This window comes from Canis lupus, chromosome 27 (genome assembly GCF_048164855.1).
Source record: "Canis lupus baileyi chromosome 27, mCanLup2.hap1, whole genome shotgun sequence".
Lineage (NCBI taxonomy): Eukaryota > Metazoa > Chordata > Mammalia > Carnivora > Canidae > Canis > Canis lupus.
Window position 1 is genome coordinate 15,237,966 of NC_132864.1, and position 18,049 is coordinate 15,256,014.

Below are 18,049 nucleotides of genomic sequence, written 5' to 3' on the forward strand. Positions count from 1 at the left end.
GCAACCCTTTCCTCAGTGGGACTGCAAGTTCCTACCATTAAAATTGTCGGAATTCTTCAGAGACCCACTGCATTAAGTCATTTAAAAATATCACAGACTTAAAACAATCTGAATTATTGGATTTTCTCACTGCTCTTCGGTAAGCATGTTTGCTGTGGCAATTTCCTGCTCGGTCAAAGGTGCAGCCTATGTCAGTCAGGAGAGTAGAAAAGTTCCATGCAGAATTTTTATTCCAAAGCCCAGTAGTCTGTTAACAGCTGAAACAAAGTCAGACATAAATTTATTATTTTTCTTTTAACTTTTTCTTTTGACATAATTTCAAATTCCCAGAAATGTTGCAAGGAAAGTACAAAGAATTTCTGTGTACACTTCATCTAGTGTCCTCAAGTGTAACATTTTGCAACATTTGTTATCATTCTCTCTAGATAGATACAGATAAATATATGCATATTATTTTTGCCTGAACTGTTTGAGAGTTGGTTGTCTGTTCCTTTATCCCTAAATATTTCATTCACTGTGTTCTCTAAAAACAAGGGTGTTTTCTTATATGGCCACAGTACAATGATCAAAACCAGGAAATTGACATTGATACAATGCCATTGTCTAATCTATTGACTTTATTCTAAATTTGTCATTGGCTCTAATTAATGGACTCTATAGAAAAAGAAAATCCTGGATCATATGTTTTAATCAAGTGTCAAGTCTCTTTTGCTTCTTTAATCTGTAATAGTTCTTTCTGTATGTTTCATGTGAAATCGCATTTTTAGAGAACAGACTATTTGGTAGAATTCCTCCTCTATTTGGGTTTGTCTAACATTTCTTCACAATTAGATTCAGGTTATGTACTTTTGGCAGGAATATCACAGGAGTGATGTTGTGTCCTTCTCAGTAGTACCTCATATCAGGAGGTATACAATGTCAGTTTATTCCATGACTGCAAAGTCAGACATAAATTTAAAATAATCTTTCATCAAACCTTGGTTTGTTAAAAATTGCTTTGAAGGGTTTCACACTCATTCCAGATTTTCTATTACAGGTCTTTAAAAAACAAACTCAAAGACAAGGAGACTGCAGGCTTTACAGATGCTCAGGAGAAAATGTAGCCATTTAAAAAAAATTGCAATGTGATAGTTATGAAATTTCCCTAAATTCATTTTGCAGAATGAGAGCTGTAATTTAAACGTGAAGTTATCGAGAGTTGAGATAAACCACACATCACGTGCAATTTAATCTGGCAAGGAAACAGACCACTCAGAATTGCTAACTAGGCCTAATTCATTACATCTTGGTGAATGCTGTACTTTTGGTCTTACGAGTCTTTCAAATTGTGCATTAATATATTTACCCAGGCCTCATGGAAAATGTATGGGGATGGTAACAGAAATACTGTATCCTTGTTTAAATCACATTACATTTTTTAAACAGCTCAAGTGATTGCTCAGAAAGATCACACCTTCTTCTGAAGCATTTATGAAACAATTATTTACATTACATTAAAAACTTTAATTGCCTTGAAGCACGTGCTCTGAGACACAAATATTGGAAAATCATCAAAAATATCCATCACGATTCTCTCTCCTTTACAACTCTTCTAAACTTTATCTTTTTTACAACCTTCTGTATTGATCTATTGTCCCAGACCAAGAGTGATGTCAGAAGTCCAAGCCGGGTCATAAAAAGAGAATATAATTTCCATTTGCTGTCTATAAAAGCAAATCTTTTGACCAGAGAAAAAGGGGGGAAAAACATCCTTTTTTGGGGAGTGGGGAGGAGGGTGATGTGGGATTTGGCAGGGGACATGCCAGAGAGGGAGAGTGACCCCAGGGTCAGGAGTGGGGGTGGGGTGAGTGGATGGTGCTGGAAAGTTTTAGGGGGTCTGAGATCCTCCTAGAGGTGGGAGGTTGGGAGGGGACAGACAGGGCACCTCTAGCTTGCACAGAGGCAAAAAGAGGGAAGAATGTAAAGGAAGAAACTTAGTCATTCCTATTGTCCTGAGGGTCAGAAATTGCAGAAGACCATAACTTCCCTCTAGCTGGGCTAAGGATCCTCACCCAAAAGACAATTTCCCAAAAGACAATCATAATAAAGGAGCCTCATACTGCAAAGAACCTGGGGTCCCCAACTAGAAGGGCCTCCGAATAATAATGATGATAAGAGTATCAGAAAGCTCTGTAGTTGTTGAGAATCCAAAGCCCCCACAGCAGGGCTAGGGTCCCCTCAACAGATCATAACAATAAATGCTAACCCATTCTACGCAAGTAATAAAAGCCAACTCACTGCAGGGGTTAAAGTGTGCTGGAGATTTGACTAAGAATCCCCTCCAGTAATCATCATAATAGTAAGAGGGCCTCCCATTCTCAAGTGTGAGGAGCCCGTATAATTAGACTTCCAAATAATAGTAGTAAGAATTCCTATTGCAGAGGACCTGAAGCCCGCCCCCACCCCCTCGTTCCGCAAAGAACCCTGAACTCCGGCTAAGGAAGCGCTCCCCAGTAATAATCATAACAATATAATGACTCGGAAACTGCGCGCGGCAGTGGCGGTATTTCCCAGGACTCAGTGGCGCCCCCGGGCGGCCCCACCCCCCGCCCGGGGCAGGCTCCCACACGCCCGCCGGCCCTTGAGTCTACGCGGCCCTGTCTGCGAGCTGCTACCTTCCGATCCGAAGCTTAGGTGGCTGAGGAGCGGTGGCAGCCCGAGGCACGTGTTGTGTGTCCTTTGATTGCAAGAGAAAAAAAAAATGCATCTCAAACTATTAACTTTTTTTTAAGTATTCAGTGCCGGGGGTGAGGGGTAGACAGGTGCGAAGCAGGGGGTGTTGGCGCTCCGCTCGCTGGCCTCCCGCAGCCCCCCCTCCCAAACTTCCCTTTGCATTGATCAGCACGTTACGTCAGTATTGATAAGTTTGCAAAAAGCCAAAGTCAAGTGCAATCGCGCGGCACACCGACCCCGGACTTGGGGGGGAGATGCAGCGAGCGCTCCGCGGGCGCGGGAGCGGGCTGCAGGCAGGGCAGCGGCGGCGCCGTCGCCTTTCGAAGAGGCTGCCTCCCCCCCCTCCCCTCCCGCCCCATCCCCGGCCGCCTCCCCCGGGCGGGCGCCGAGCTCCCCGCCCGGCGCGCTCCGCCCGCGCCCTCCGGGGGTCGGGGGGGGCGCACGGCTCCCGGGCCCGCGGCGGCGGCGCGGCGGCGCCGAGGGGCAGCGGGTGGCAGGAGGCCGGGGGGCGCCCGAGGGGCCCCGGGTGGCGGCGCTCAGGGCCCGGGCGGCCGGCGGCGGCCCCGGGGCTGGGGGGAGTCCAGCCCGGATATTGAGTGCAGCCATTGAGAAAAGCCAAACTCTTGTGTGTGTGCGTCTCGAATAGCCCCCAAGATGGCCGCCAATGTGGGATCGATGTTTCAATATTGGAAGCGATTTGATCTACGGCGACTCCAGGTTAGTGCGGGCAGCGCCGGCCGCGCGGCCGTGGGGAGCCCTGGGGCGCGCCCTGGGCGCATTGGGGAGGTACCCGGGAGGGTGGGCGGGCGCCCCGGGGCGGCGGGCGGCGGCTGCTGGGGCTCGCTGGGTCTCGGCTGCCCGCTGCCCATCGATAGGTATTAGGAATTGATCTCGCCGCTGCTCTTTGTTCGGTTCAATCATCGATTAGCCGCCGCGACCATGGAGAAGCGCTAGTGAGCCCTCGGCCCGGGGAGCGAGCCGGCGGGAGAACGCCCGAGCGAGGCGCGGGGAAGGCAGGGGCTGCGGTCCCGGGCAGGGGGCTGCCGGCGGGACCCCCGGCAGCCCCCCTTGCGCTGCACTTTGCACGCCTCCCAACTTCGCGGCGCCCGGGGAGGCCGCGGAGCGCGCCGCGTGCCTGTCCGCGCCCGGCTGGGGCTTGGGCGAGGGAGGGAGGGAGCTGTTGGGTAGGGAGGTGGAGGAGGAGGAGGAGGAGAAGGAGAAGGGAGGAGGAGGCTCCTGGGGTTGGCGTGGAGGCGGCTCCGCGCCCCGCCGGCCGCCGGCACCTCCGCTGCAGCCGCCTGCCTGGCTGCGCAGCCCGGACGCGCCGCCACCCAGGGGCAGCCACTGCTGCCGCCCCCGCCGCCGCCGCCACCATCGCCGGACTGGCCGCCTGCGCCGGCAGACCTCTCCTCGGGCCGGGTTCTCGGGGTTCGTCTTTGCTTCCTGCCTTCCCCCCCGCCTTCTATCTTCTTTCCAAGTCCAAATAGGGACGGGTGGTGGAGATGGGCTCGGGGCGCGCGCAAGTTTGCGCTGCAGCCTCGGGGGCCGCGGAGAGCCGGGAGCTGCGCAGAGCAGGTGACTCCCGGCTCTCGGGCCCATGGGAACTTTTAAATGGGAGATTCCCTCGCTGTCTTCTGCCTCCTGCTTTCCCTCCCGCCACTCCTCTCTTTTCTCCTTTCTCTCTTCTCTTTCCCCAGGGCTACTCCCTCCCAAATACCAGCACTTTATTCCCCCCTCGACCTTTCTCTGGGAGTCTATATATCTCCCCCAGATTTGGGGGTGTTCTCTACTAATCCCCAGGAGGTGGGACTGGGGGTGGAATCTCAGAGAACACCCGCTGGAGGTACAGCTGTCGGCTCTATACTTTCTGGGGTGCCCTAGGACGCTCCTGCCAAGTCCCCCCAAACCCTGGAGTCTTGCAAAGTCTCTCCAGGCAGTGGGAACGAGGGACAGTGAAGTGTTGCTGAGAACCAGTCGATTAGAACATCCTGCTTTGGCCTTGACATTCTCAGAAGAAGTGAGAGCATCAGTCTGGAGATAAAAAGGGACACACTTATTTCTTTTTTGAAAATCCTCCTGCAGATCTCCTTAAGTTTCTTCTGATAAGTGGTTCCTATACACCCCCTCCTCCTGGCCACTTCCCAGCCCCCTTCTTTCTAACCCCCACTCCCCTCTCCCCCTCCCCCAGCCTTTGAGCTGGAGAGAAAATCGGGGCACTCAGGCATGCAGTTAATAACTGTGAGTGCCTTGCAATTCCAGGTCCTCACTCGAGTTGGGGCTACAGTTTGGTGGCCAGCTGAGGCGGGCCAGGCTGTGAGCTGTGCTTGCTGGTTTGAATGATGCTAAAGTGGCCTTTCTGGAAGAGTGGGGGTGTGTGTGGGAGGGAGGGAGAAGAGGGAGAGAGAAAGAGGGAGAGGGGGAGAGAGAGAAAGAGGGAGTTGGGCAGCCACATTGGGCTTGGCACGAAGGCCAATGGTAATCGTATTCCCTGCTAATGTTTGTAAATGAGACCGGGGCACGGCTGGGGGACAGCGTCTTTATTTATGATTGATGTTCTGTAACATAAGGAATGACAAGAACGTGGCAGACAAGAGGAGAGGAACCAGAAGGGCTGGCGAAAGCCCTTTGCAGGGTCCTATTGTTATTCTGGGCTGGAGAAAATTTCCGCGTCGAGATTTACAGCGCTGGTATTTGCTCCCGGTTGGCCAGAATGTCAGTTAACACAATTTTCATTAGATAACTCGTTTTCAATCCAGGGAGCTCGGGCTGCAGTGGGGAGGGGTGGGTAGAGCTGGGTCTGGGTGCTGAGGGGTGGGTGCGGCTCCCAGGGGACCGATTTCTGAGCTGGGGGTGGGGGTTTGAACCTTACTCGCTGCCTTCTCCAGCTCTGGGGTCTTTTGTGGAGCTGTTGAGGTCACCCAAATCTTGATTCCATTTGGACTCCCATTGATTTAGGAACCCTTTGTTAGGATTTTAGAAGATGCTGAGGTGGCTGAGATAGAAAAGCAGATTTGAACTGGAAACGATGAAGGGGGGGTGGAGAGTCTTGTTCAGGTGAGGGGGAAATGGGGCCAACACCCCCACTCCCACAGGGTGAGGGTGGTAGTATTTATTAAGAAAATGGCTGGTGTGTCTGGCACAAAAGGAGAAGGCTCTCAGGGAAAGGGGTAAGCTCATTTACATGGATATTAAGTGTGGGGGGGTGTCCCTGAGGGAGTTTGAAAGGCTGCTCACTTCTAGAGAGCAGAAAAATAAACGTGGCAGCTGTAGCCGCAGGCAAACCTTGAGACCCTTACATCTGCCACGGTCCCTCACCCTGAAATGTTCAGTGGCTCCCCTGCCCAACAGGCCTGCAGCTTCGCCCCATATTCTCACTGATGGCATTTTTGTTGGAAACGGATTATGAACCTAAGCACTTTTGCCCGGGATCATCTCTTGTGCATAATACTAATGATTCCTACGCCACACTTTTATTTTCATTTTTTTCCCTTCCCACTTTCCTCTTATAGGGGAGATAACCAGAAAGGAAAACTTCTGCTGGCTTGTTCTGAGATCCCGGTAGGAGAGGCGGGCCCCCACCCCAGGCCCTGTGCAGGCCGAGAGCTTTGAGCCCACTCGTCACGCGGCCCAGCTGCCTGTGAGTGTGAGGAGGTGTGTGGCTTCAATTCTTGGTTGTTCAGGTTGAGTGGTTTCTCGAAGCCTGGTTGCTGAGTGTTAAAGTGGCCGAGGCAGCAAGGCGACCTGTGTCCCCAGGCCAGACCATGCTGCTGACGCCACCCCAATCCTGGCAAGAAAGGTGACCTTGTATCAGCCCAGCATACAGTCCTCCGGAAGTATATATTTTTTCAAATATGGAAGCAGTCCAGTTTATTCCTTCCAGCACCGTCTCTGAACACAGCAGGGCCATTTTCCTAGGATGGAAGTCAGTCAGCAAGTCTTAACGACTTGTGGCTGATGGTAAAGATGCTGTGACATGTAGTACCTTATTCCAGGACCTCCAAAACTGCTTCCCTCTTTCTTTTCTCCTTTTTTTTTTTTTCTGCTGCTAGCAGTCCAGGAAACTAGAAATAAAATTCCGTCCCAAAGATAATGCTGGGCATATTTCATTTGGTTATAAGATTGCTTTATGGTGAACGTTACTAATGCAGTATTTTTTTATGGCTTTTCTGTGTATAATCGTTGTAACTGGATTCATACCTTTATGATTTTCTGCTTTACTTTGCCACTGTTTTTTATGATGCTCCAGGTCTAGTCTCCTGTGCTGTCATTTTAATTCTTTTTTTTTTTTTTCTTTAAGAGAGCTAATCAACCTAATGGGAGTTGAGGGTGTCTCTTCGAAATGAGGGTGCCTAGTCCAAATTCACATCTGTGTGTATTGGGAGGAAAGAGGTTGGCTGGAGGGATTGCATAGTACAAGTTTTGGAGAAAGAGGCAAATTCTGCTTAGGGTTTGAGTATTCAGGGAGGAGGATGAACAGAGCAAGCAAGAAAGGCTAGACTTTTTTAAGGAGTTTGGAGAAACTTTCCAGGAAGATACGCATGGGAGATGGTGCTTGATGGAATGTTTTTGCCTGCTCAAAGTTTAGGAAAGAGCGTGGATGTGATTAAAATATTATAACCTTATGATATTCTGAAGTGCATAAATTTTACATATCAGCTACAGAGAGTTTAGACATCCATTAGAGCCTCTGACAGCTTGACTTATCTAAATGTGCTATCATTTAACAATGTGTCAAAATTCCTCTTTCTATAGATGACAGCAGTAAATAAGCTATCAGCCTTGTTGGCGGAATCCTAACTTTGGAAACTTCTCAGTAATAGAATTACTGCTGGGGTGGGGAGCATGAGCAGACCTGGCTTGCCATAGTCGGGGGCCATGAGAAAGGTTGGCATTAGACAAGAGTTGTGGATGGGTCCGAGGGGGGAGGACAAGGAGAGGTGGGAGGCACAGGGTTTGAGGGGAGATTTCTAACAGCAGCTCTGTAAATAAGACCAAGCAATTGAATGGCCCCTTGGACCCTTAGAGATCCAACCAGTGGATGACCCCATTCCATCTTCCCCTCCCATTTTTTGGAACCCACACCCTTTGGCCTTTTTTTTTTTTTTTTTTTTTTCAGAAGGAGCTAGAAACAGGTGTTAGAGAATTTATTTAAAGAACCAAACAGTCTTTTCTAGGCATCCCAAAATTCTGATTTCTCAACTCGACAGATATTGCTTCCCCAAGATGGGCTCTCTCATTGCTAGAAGAAAAACAAGCACTGTCTCATTTTTGGCCACTTTTGCTGTTGGAGGTCTTGATTTTTCTTTTATAAATACCTGAGTTCACTGTAGAAAGTTGAGAAACAGACAAGCTTGACCCAAAGAAGTAAATAAGCATCTCAGTGGGTCATTTCTGTTGAGAATGGTGGTATTTTGACTAGAGGGAGTAGCTTTTCTAGTGGTGGTGGTGGTGGTTTTTCCCTTCCCTTCCCTCCCTCCCTCCTTTCCTTCCTTCCTTCCTCTCCTCCTCCTCTTCCTCCTCCTCCTCCTCCTCCTTCTCCTCCTCCTCTCTCCTGTTAAGAGGATTCTGTCTTTGAACTTGACATTATGTCATGATAACCTTTCTTCAGGCAGATGGGATAGTAAACACAAGAACCTTGGCTGGTGTTAAATTTGGTCCTGGATGTTGGTAGACATGGCTGCCCAGAAACTATGGTTTTCTCTGCTAGTTCCTGAAAGGGCTGAGTTTCTGGTGGCTTTGAGTTATCTAATTCAGGGTCCAAGCCTGGCAGAAGTTGAGTGTGGGAAGGAGACTAATGTGGTAGCTTGCCTTTGTTCCTGGTTTTGGAATTCAGGGTCCAGTTTGAATTTTTCTGTTTAGAGTGCTCTTTACTTGTGGCAGTGGTTTATATTGCAGATGTCAGGGAAGGTGGAGATAGTTGGCAGAGAGGAAAGGCCCCCCAACAGCTCTTGTCTGTATAGCTTCTGACACTCCTGGATGAACCATCCAACATCCCAAGTCTTCCGTTTCTTTCTTTCTTTTTTTTTTTTTTTAAGTCTTCTGTTTCTTAATCCATCACAAAGGTCAGTTGTGCCCATCTGGTCTGCCATATTGGGTCATTGTAAAGGTGAAAGAAGCTGACATACTTTGTGTGACAGTTAATGTATTGTCTTCTAATGACCTTGGGGCCCACTGGGGTGGTGAGGGGTGGGTGGGAGGTGGGGAGGGGTGGCTTTTGACCTTTTAGGCAGTTTTTGAGACAAGAAATTATGTCCAGGATGGAGTTCTTGGTTTCTGAGCCTTGATGAACCATTCACAGAAATGGCTCGTAGTGTTTTCCAGGATGTAAATTAAAATCATAAGTCTTTTCCCTGGTTGCAAGGCTCCATTGGATCTGCCCCCCTATTATCTCTCTGGCTTAATCTCCAGCTTCTTTCCTCCTACTCACTCTGCTCCAGTCACAATGGCCTTCTTTTTGTCCCTCAAACACATTGAGTATATTCCTACCTCAGGGCCTTTGCACTTAGAGTTCCCTCCACCTGAGCCTGAGTGAGACTCTTTTACTCCAGATCCTCCCCTGGCTGGTTCCTTCATTTCATTCAGTCTCAGCCCAACTATCAACACCACTCAGCCTAAAGAGGGCTAAAGAAGTTTCTGTAACCTCTCATATTCTTTAATATGCAAATGTGCTTCTGTATCTTTAAGGAAAGTGTTTCCCCAAGGGTTTTGACCTCAGAACCTTCTGTAGACATTCTAGGAAACCATCTCGATCTGCCATTAGATGTGGCAAATGTTCTTTGAAAAGTCAGATAATGATATAATATAATATAGGCTTTGTGGGCCATATGGTCTCTAAGTCCTCCATTCTACCACTGTAGCATGAGAATAACCATAGACAGTGGGAATGAACAGGAATGGCTATATTCCAGTCAAACTTAACAAAAAACATGCAGAGGGCTAGGTTTGGCCTGAGGTCCATGGTTTGCTGACCCTGGTTTTATGTGATGGCTGTCATATAGGCTGTGGCATGACTGACATTTTTCACTTTTTAGTTAAGATAATTAAGGTGGATCAGAGTTAATTCCAAAAACTTGTTCTGCACTCTTTACCTCGAGAAAGAAGTATAAAGAGCCAGGAGGGTGAGAGGCCCCTGCCTGGCTTCTAATCCTGGCACAATCACCTACTAGCTGTGTGACATTGGATGGGTCACTTAACCTCCCTGAACCTTGCTGTCCTTGTTTTTAAGTGGGACTAATAACAGGCTTCACTTTTTAGGTTGTTGTTGAAGATTAAAGCACTTTGAACATGAAGGTGCATAACATGGTCCTGTGCACACAGATACTGTTGTGCAAGTGCCTTGCTGCTTAGTGTTGGTGGTATTTTTAGTTTGTAAGACAGGGGTGAAAAACCAAATAAACGGCAGTTCCTAGAACTTACTGGGCTTGCAGGCTGTTTCAGAAATTTCTGGGCAAGTTTTCTCTTCTTTCATATTTCACTGGGGATTCACTATATTAATACCTTACTAATCTTTTATGTAATATATTTGGGGAACTGTGACCACAGAGGTTGCAGACTAGGAGCTGTGTCTGTCCCACAGATGTGTCTGTTTAAATTAGTGCAATATTTAAAAACACTTTCATATAAATTGGCAGCATTTAAAACATGGGAGATGTTACCTATGAAATCCAGATGTCCAGTGTCTGTTACTAATCAAGAGCTCTGGCCACCCTGGAAAGGGAGTGAAGACCTGGGGAGGGCATGCCAAGCAGTGGGAACAGCCAGTGCAGAGGGCCTGGGTTGAAGGTCTGCAGTGGGTCAGGCTGGCTGTCGGGGTCAGAAGGCAGGTCACGAGGAAGGTAGATGCTGCTGGCTTCCTTCCTCTGAGTGCCTAGTGTCAGAAGAGGCTGTACCTCCAGAAAAAAATGAAAGGCCCTTGACTAGCTTCATGAAGATACAGGATTAGGAGGGCACAGAGCCTGATGTCTCTGCTTCTCAGTAGCCCAAAGTGGGCGTGTAGCTGCCCCACCTTCCTTCCCAGTTTCTACTACCGCCCCCCCCTCCGCGCCCCCCCCCCCCCCCGCCACCTCTGCCATCCTCCAGTTCAGCCAAATGAAACAGCAATTCCAGGATACACATTTGTCATTAAGGAGAAAGAAAGAAAGAGAAAATCAATCCTTTGGCCTCTTTGGCCCGAGCTGGTCGTCTGCCCGAGATGCCTGGAGCCAAGCAGTGCTTAAGACTCTCCAAGCCGCCGTCGCTCAAACTGGATGGGGCGAATGGCTCCCCGGGAACCATTATGGTCGATTGACTTGTTCAGCCTGCTGTTTGGAACGTGGGTGCTGCGGACGAGGAGACCACAGGGGTCACCAGGGTGGCCCAGTTGGGAGCACATTTTCCCACCACTCAGAGGCCACTCTGCTGGAAGCATGTATTTGGGGTACCTGTTGTCTGTTATGAGCAGCCATGGGTCTGGGTATCTGAGGGGTGTAGAATCCAGCCTTGCATCCTCCTCCTCCCAGAGGCATTTAATGTGGACTCTGGAACAGGTGGCCTGGGCTCAAGTCTCAGCTCTGCCACTTACCAGCTGTGTAACCTTGGGTAAGTCACTTAACTTCTCTGAGCCTTGGTTTTCTCATATGTAAAATGGCAATAGTAGTTGTATCACCACCTTAAAGATTGTCATGAGGATTAAGTGAATTAATGCATGGGAAATGCTGAGGTATCTGTGCCCAGCATGTAGAAGCTCCATATAATGTTAATAATTGCTGTTGTCCTTCACCCTACAAGTGTATAGTTATCCATTCATGGTATAATTAAGAATTATAACTAATAATTGTATAAATAATAATAATAAACCATAAATAACATAAATATCATAACCAGTAATTATATACTGGAGACGTCATGGTGAACAAAGACGGCAAAATGACAGCTCTCACCGAGCCCGTAGACAGTGAGGAAGGTAGATGCATGGGACAGACAGTGCATAGTCACACGCTGGGATTAAATTCTGAGACTCAGAGATTTCTTCTTGAAAGAAGTGACCCTTCAGCCGAGAGCTCAAGGACGAGGTCAGGTTAAAGCATGCCAGCAGAGAGAATAACATGTGCTAAGACCCTGAGGTAGGTGGAAGAATAGCGTGTGCAAGGAACTGTGGGAAGGCCTCGAGACTAGGTTGTATGAGGATTCTGACGGGGCTGGTGGATCCACCCCTATCCTTACTCTTGTCATATGTCAACTGGAGGGTAAGTGGGGGAGAGTAAATTAAGATATTGCTGAGCACATGTGAGGCTCAGAGTGAATGCTCTGTCAGTGGATTCTATTGTTAAACACCGTAAAGGCTTCGGGTATTGCTTTTATTTTTTTAATTCAATATTCAGCCCAATTCTTGATCTGTTGCAAAGTGCCCCCCTCCCGACCCCCATCTCTTGTTTCTGTCTTGTGATTATTCATAGGACAGCCAGGATTCAAATCCCAGCTCAGCTTCTTCCTAGCTGTGTGTCCTTGAGCAAGTTATTTCCTCTTTCTGAGACTAGTTTCCCCTCTGGAAGATGTGTGTGGTGATGTTACTTTATAGTGGCGCCACGAGAGTGCACCTTGCGGATTCCTGGCTATAGAAAGTAGGATCAGCCGGTGTCCCAGATACTGTTCTTGGAGATCTAGCCCCAGCCAGGGACTAAGTGCCGGTCTAAAGCAGACCTGTTCCTGAGACACACAGGACTTCTCTGCTGGCTCCAGACTCCTCAGCAGCCTAAGACACTTCCACCAACCAACCAACCAACCTTCCTTCCTTCCTTCCTTCCTTCCTTCCTTCCTTCCTTCCTTCCTTCCTTCCCTCTCTTCTTCCCTCTGGCTCCTTTTTCCAGGCATGGGCATTGACCTGATGAATCTCTTTACCTTTCAATCCTGCCTCTGTGTCTGCTTCTTGGAGGACCACAGTCTCCATCAGGAAAGATGAAGTGAGATTTGGGTAAGGCACCCAGTACATAGGAGGTTCTATGTCTTGGGAGCGTGGGGAGCTGTCACTCTCAGCATTGCCTTTTCCCAATGGCCTGTTCTATTTGGCCAAACAGGCCCTGCATGATTAGGTCCCCTCTTCCCTTTGTCATCCTGCCATCATCTCCTCCTCTCATCTCCAGCCACTCTCTCATTCCTTATTCAAGCCCCTCCAACCCCCTTACTGTTCTGTGAACATGTCAAGCACATTCCAACCTCAGAGCCTTTGCATGTGTTGTTTCCCTCTATATGGAAAACGCTTTCCCAGACATTCTCTGTAGTTCATTCAGCCCTCTGCTTAAATATCGCCTCTTCAGAGAGGTCCTCCCTAACCTCTGTTTCCAAAATAACCTTCCCCATCTCCTTAGCCCCATCTGCTTTATCTGATGTGATAATGTGTATTTATGTTACTCGTTTACTATCTGCCTCCCTCCCTGGGCATTCTCAGTTGTTTAAATGATTGAGTGGATGAATGCCACAGGAAGGGTGGGGTGGGGCAGCTGCTTTGATACGACCTTGGGGAGTGACCCTGGGGGACCCAGCTCCTTCTAGAACCCCAGCTCCTGCACCCATTGCCTAGCTCTTGAAAGTTGCCCACTCCTCGCCTGGGAATTAAGCACAGGCCTCAGGCCCAAGTGAATGAGGTTTTATCTTTAGCTCCATCAGTCTCGCTTTAGAAACTGGTGACCCCAATTCCAGCCTGGGAGGCGTCTCCCATCCTAATTAATAAATCCATTAATTAATTGCCGGCAGGCTGTGGACCATTAGCAGTAGTTTGGTGGCCTCAGTCACAGCTCAAAGCAGGTCCCTGCAGCCTGTAGGACAACTGGTATGGGGGGGTGGGGCATAAGACAGCCAGTTCATGTGTTTGGATCCAAAAGACATTGAGCTCCCAATGCCTGGTTCACAGGCCCTACTTGATCAGCCCAGCAGGCATCAAAAAGGGACCAAGGTTTCTGGGCCGTGACCCCAGAATTGAAGGACGTTCCTTCTTAGCGTCTCCCAAAACCCCTACTTTATAATCAGGTGGAGAAGCTAGGGTTGAAGTCTCCCCTTTCCTTCTGTGGCCAAAGGACCCTGTCTGGGCCTCAGTTTTTCTGTTTAAAATGGAGCTTCCCTGTGTTGTCGAGACAGGTCATTTATTCTTTCACCTCATGCACATGTTGCCACACCTGTCATATCAGGGGCAGCATGAGGTATTGGGGGCACAGCAGTGGACAAAACAAGCCAAGTGCCTGCCCTCATAAATCTTCTACTTGATAATTGTTTGGAGGTAGAAGTACCAAAGGTCTGAGAAGTAAAGAGGGACAAGGCAGTGTAGACACTTAGCCTAGATCCAGGCACACTGTAAGCCTTTCTGAAATGGTGACTGTTATTAATAATTATCTTTATTAACAACAACAGTAACAATAATTATAATGTGAGGGCATTTCCTGTTGGATTTCAAGTGTCCTGAAAGCAGCCCCTGAAAGGACTTAAGCAGGGGCATGGGGCAGTCAGACCTCACTTTGGACACTGGCTTTACTGTTTCTTAATTGAGAGGCCCTGGGCAACTCCCTAGACTTTTCTCAACCTCAGTTTGCTCGTGTATAAAATGGGAATTAAATATAGCTTCTACTTCATGAGGGTTTAATGAAGTGACACATGAAAGCCCTTAGCACAGGGTCTAGAACATGGCCATTCCCAGGAAACAGCTATTATTACCTTTTTTTTTTTTTAATGTTAGCTATTATCAGCTACATTTCTCTTTTTTTTATTTTTTATTTTTTATTTATGATAGTCAGAGAGAGAGAGAGAGGCAGAGACACAGGCAGAGGGAGAAGCAGGCTCCATGCACTGGGAGCCTGACGTGGGATTCGATCCCGGGTCTCCAGGATCGTGCCCTGGGCCAAAGGCAGGCGCTAAACCGCTACGCCACCCAGGGATCCCCTACCTTTTATTATTATTGTTGTCATCCTTATTGTTTATTATTCACCTCCAGGGCCTCACTGGCCCGCAGCCAGGTGCACTACCTCCTTGTAGGGAAGCACTGGATAGGAAGTTAGGCCCCTTCAAATGCTGCTTGGCCAGCCTTAGCAAGGTCAGAGTTGGCTTTTGCCAGCCTTGGGCCTTCAGAAGGAAGGCCTGGCAGTTCTTTAACAAATATCTGTTGAATCTTTATTGCGTGCTAGACAGTATTCTGAGCCCTTAACAAACAGTATCTCGTTTAATTTTCACAAAAGCCCAGCGAGGGAAAACTATTATCCCATTTTAGAGTTGAGCAGACTGAGGCACAGAAAATTACGTCCAAGCTGCATTGCCAGGAAGCAGCAGAATCTGGACTCAAACCCAGGACCCAGGTCTTTTGGCCACCCGTATCCCTACTCTTGACCTGTTGCTGACCAGAGATGCCTCTTCCAGAGCCTACCCTTCCATTCCTGCCCCCTGCACCCTGGGGTTCCCCATCTGTAGTCACTATGCTTGTATTTTTTCCTTAAAAAAATAAAAAAAAAATATTTTATTTATTCATGAAAGACACACACACACAGAGGCAGAGAGACACAGGCAGAGGGAGAAGCAGGCTCCATGCAGGGAGCCCAATGCGGGACTCAATCCTGGGACTCCAAGATCATGCCCTGGGCCAAAGGCAGGCACCAAACCGCTGAGCCACCCAGGGATCCCCTAAAGATTTTTTTAAAACCTCTTGAAACACCTTACCATTGTCAACTCATGGAAGTGAATCCAGCCCCACAAGCCTGAAAGGCATGGGTGGGGTTGAGAGTGGGGATTTATTAATAACACCAGAAAGATTCCCCTTTCCTGCCCTGGAAAATGAGTGCCACATGGCCATCCATCGCAGGCCTGCCCGCTGGAGTGCAGAGCCGCATGGCGCGCCCTGTCGTCAGGCCTGCATTCCACAAGATGGAATTCTTGGCCCGGGCTGATAATAAGCAGGTATTGATTGCTGCCTTGGTCATTATCAAGATTTATTTAGTCAATATGGCCTCCCCGGTCAATAAATTGTGTCGTTGATAAAGAAGAAAGGGTATAGACTTGTAGGCTTTATTAAAAAAGTTTTTTAGATTTTTTTTTCTTTTAGCAGCTAAGGCCAGCCCGCATTTCCGTGACCATATCAGCCACATTCTGTGTTTCGTATTTGGCTCCACAAGCTCTTTCCTTTCCTGTGGTGCTTTCCCCTGTCACTCTGGTTTCTGGAAGTGAAGATTCAAGGCTGTGGCTGGGCCTGGGATGGGCCATGGGAAACAGATGTTCTCTCACTTTTCTGTCTGCCCTCCAACCCCCCTACCTCAGTGCAGGCTGAGGGTCCATTCCCTGATTGGTCAGTGCTCCACTTTGGCATTTTATGCTTACAACAACCTCTTGGAGTTCTGCTAGTGTTACTCTATTTTGCAGATGAGTAAACAGGCCCAGGGAGATCCAGTCACTTGTCTGAGATCACATAGGACTTGAATCCAGTCTGGCCTGTCTTTGTTGTGAACCTGATATCTATTCAGCAAACAGCAGATTTTTATTGAGCCTGTGCTGTGGGCTCAGGACAGTGCCAGGTGCTGAGTATAGAGGGGTAGGCTAAACAAATAAATGTGTGATTACAGAGATAGAACAGGGAAAAGAACTGACCAGATGCTAAAATCAAGATGAAGGAGGCACCTGTTTGTTTCAAGTGGTCATGGAAGGCCACACAGAGTAGGTGACATTTAGGCAGAGACCTGAACGATGAGCCAGTCAGGCAAAGTTGAGGCAGAAGAAACTCCTCAAAGGCCCTGAGGTAGAAATATCCTTGGCACATCTAGGAACTGAAGGAAGGCCAGTGCAGCTGGGATGAGGGAGACAAGGAAAGGATGGTATGGGAGAGGATGAGGTCAGAACAGGAAGGAGGCCCTTGTGGACCATAGTAGGGGGTTGGATTCATTTGGATTCTGTTCTCAGGGAGGCTGGAAGACATTGAAGGTTTGAAGCAGTGGAGAAACAGGATCCAGTGTGTGTTTGGTTCCTACTGGGTTCAGCCTGGCAAGGGATCATTGAGGGAAGGGAGGAGATGTTTGGAAAATAGATAAAAGAGTGTCTGTGACAAACCGATGTGTCATCTCTGTCCAGAGAGGTTCTTAGTGATGGGAAAGCTTTGGGCACACAAGTGTTTTGAAGACTAGCACCGTTCAGTGGTGGCAGGTGGAAGAGGTTTGCATGGGACATGCCTGATGCTTCCCAGCTGTGTATGGCAGCTGCTCCTTCTGCTGTGTAAGTGGCCAGGTGGTATGGGTTTTGGAGGTCTCTAAGTGGCAGGTACTCAGTGGACAAGAGGTGCTGTGTCCCCTTCCTTAGAAATAGAGTTGGTACAAGGGGGTCCAGGGCTTGAGATGTGGTATGAGAAGTGCTCTTCGCACACTGGCCTTGTGGATCTGGTTTCTAGTGTTTCCCAAGTGTCACTCATGAGGAAGAACCATGAACAGGTGAGGTGACCCGGACCACATGAGGCTGCTCTATCCAGCCATGTCTTAGGCTTTAAATATGGAGATGCTGTTGGGCAGAAGAGGGGTTGGATGTCTGCATGGGGGCTTATAGAGGATGTGGTCTGGAGAATAAAGAGGACTTTTCTCACTCTGGTTTTGTCCATTTTGTGAGCCCCATGTACTGGAAGTCTAGCAAGGACTGGGTAATCACCTCTCTACCATTCATCCAGCATTCTTTCATCTCTTCATTCATAAGCCCACAGACCCATTTTTTTAATCCATCTACTTGGCAGTTCATACACCTGTCTACTTTCTCTTCTTATTGACTCCATCCATCCATCCATCCATCCATCCATCCATCCATCCATCCATTTGTCCACATCAACCCACCCATCCATCTATCTGTTCATCCATTTAGCCACCCCATAACCCATTATGCCCCAGTCACTTCTCCCTTAGACTTTGGTCTCCAGTTTGCTTCTCTGTACTGACTCTGGCCTCTCCCATTCTTTTTTGGCACACAGCAGCTAGTGAAATTATTAAAACCTGTTACGAATCATTTACAGTGGTTCCTCATTGCCTTTGGGACAAAAGGCCCCAGTGTAGCCTTCTAGGCTGAGCACTGCCAACCCTGCCCACCATTCTTGGTTTATAGCATTACAAGCCTTCTCTTTTCTTGTTGATCTTCTGTCTAGTTCTAACCACTGTTGAAAGTGAGATACTGAAGTTTTAATTTTTGTTAAATTATCTATTTTTCCCTTCATTTCCATCAATTTTGCTTTATGTGTTTTGGTGCTTTAATTAGTTGTACGTATGTTTTTAATTATTATATCTTCCTGACAAATGGACCCCTTTTGTCATTATAAATCTCTGTTTATCTCTAGTAGCATTTTTTTTGTTGTTTTAAAGTCTAT

General features: G+C 48.1%; 1 protein-coding gene across 12 annotated transcripts in view; it reads left to right on the forward strand.

Annotated features, from left to right (window-relative positions):
* Positions 1 to 18,049, forward strand: part of CUX2 (cut like homeobox 2) — a 282,802-nt gene that overhangs the window by 14,949 nt on the left and 249,804 nt on the right. For 5 of the 12 annotated variants that reach the window (XM_072801901.1, XM_072801904.1, XM_072801917.1 and 2 more), the window contains exon 1: positions 3,226 to 3,429. The exons of 1 other annotated variant lie outside the window; for it this stretch is intronic. In XM_072801901.1, coding sequence (XP_072658002.1) covers positions 3,367 to 3,429 — 63 coding nt within the window. In that variant the 5' untranslated portion in view covers positions 3,226 to 3,366. Of the gene's footprint in view, positions 1 to 3,223; positions 3,430 to 4,053; positions 4,141 to 6,221; positions 6,364 to 18,049 lie in introns of those variants that run through there. 6 more of the 12 variants (XM_072801908.1, XM_072801910.1, XM_072801918.1 and 3 more) reach the window with 6 other exon arrangements.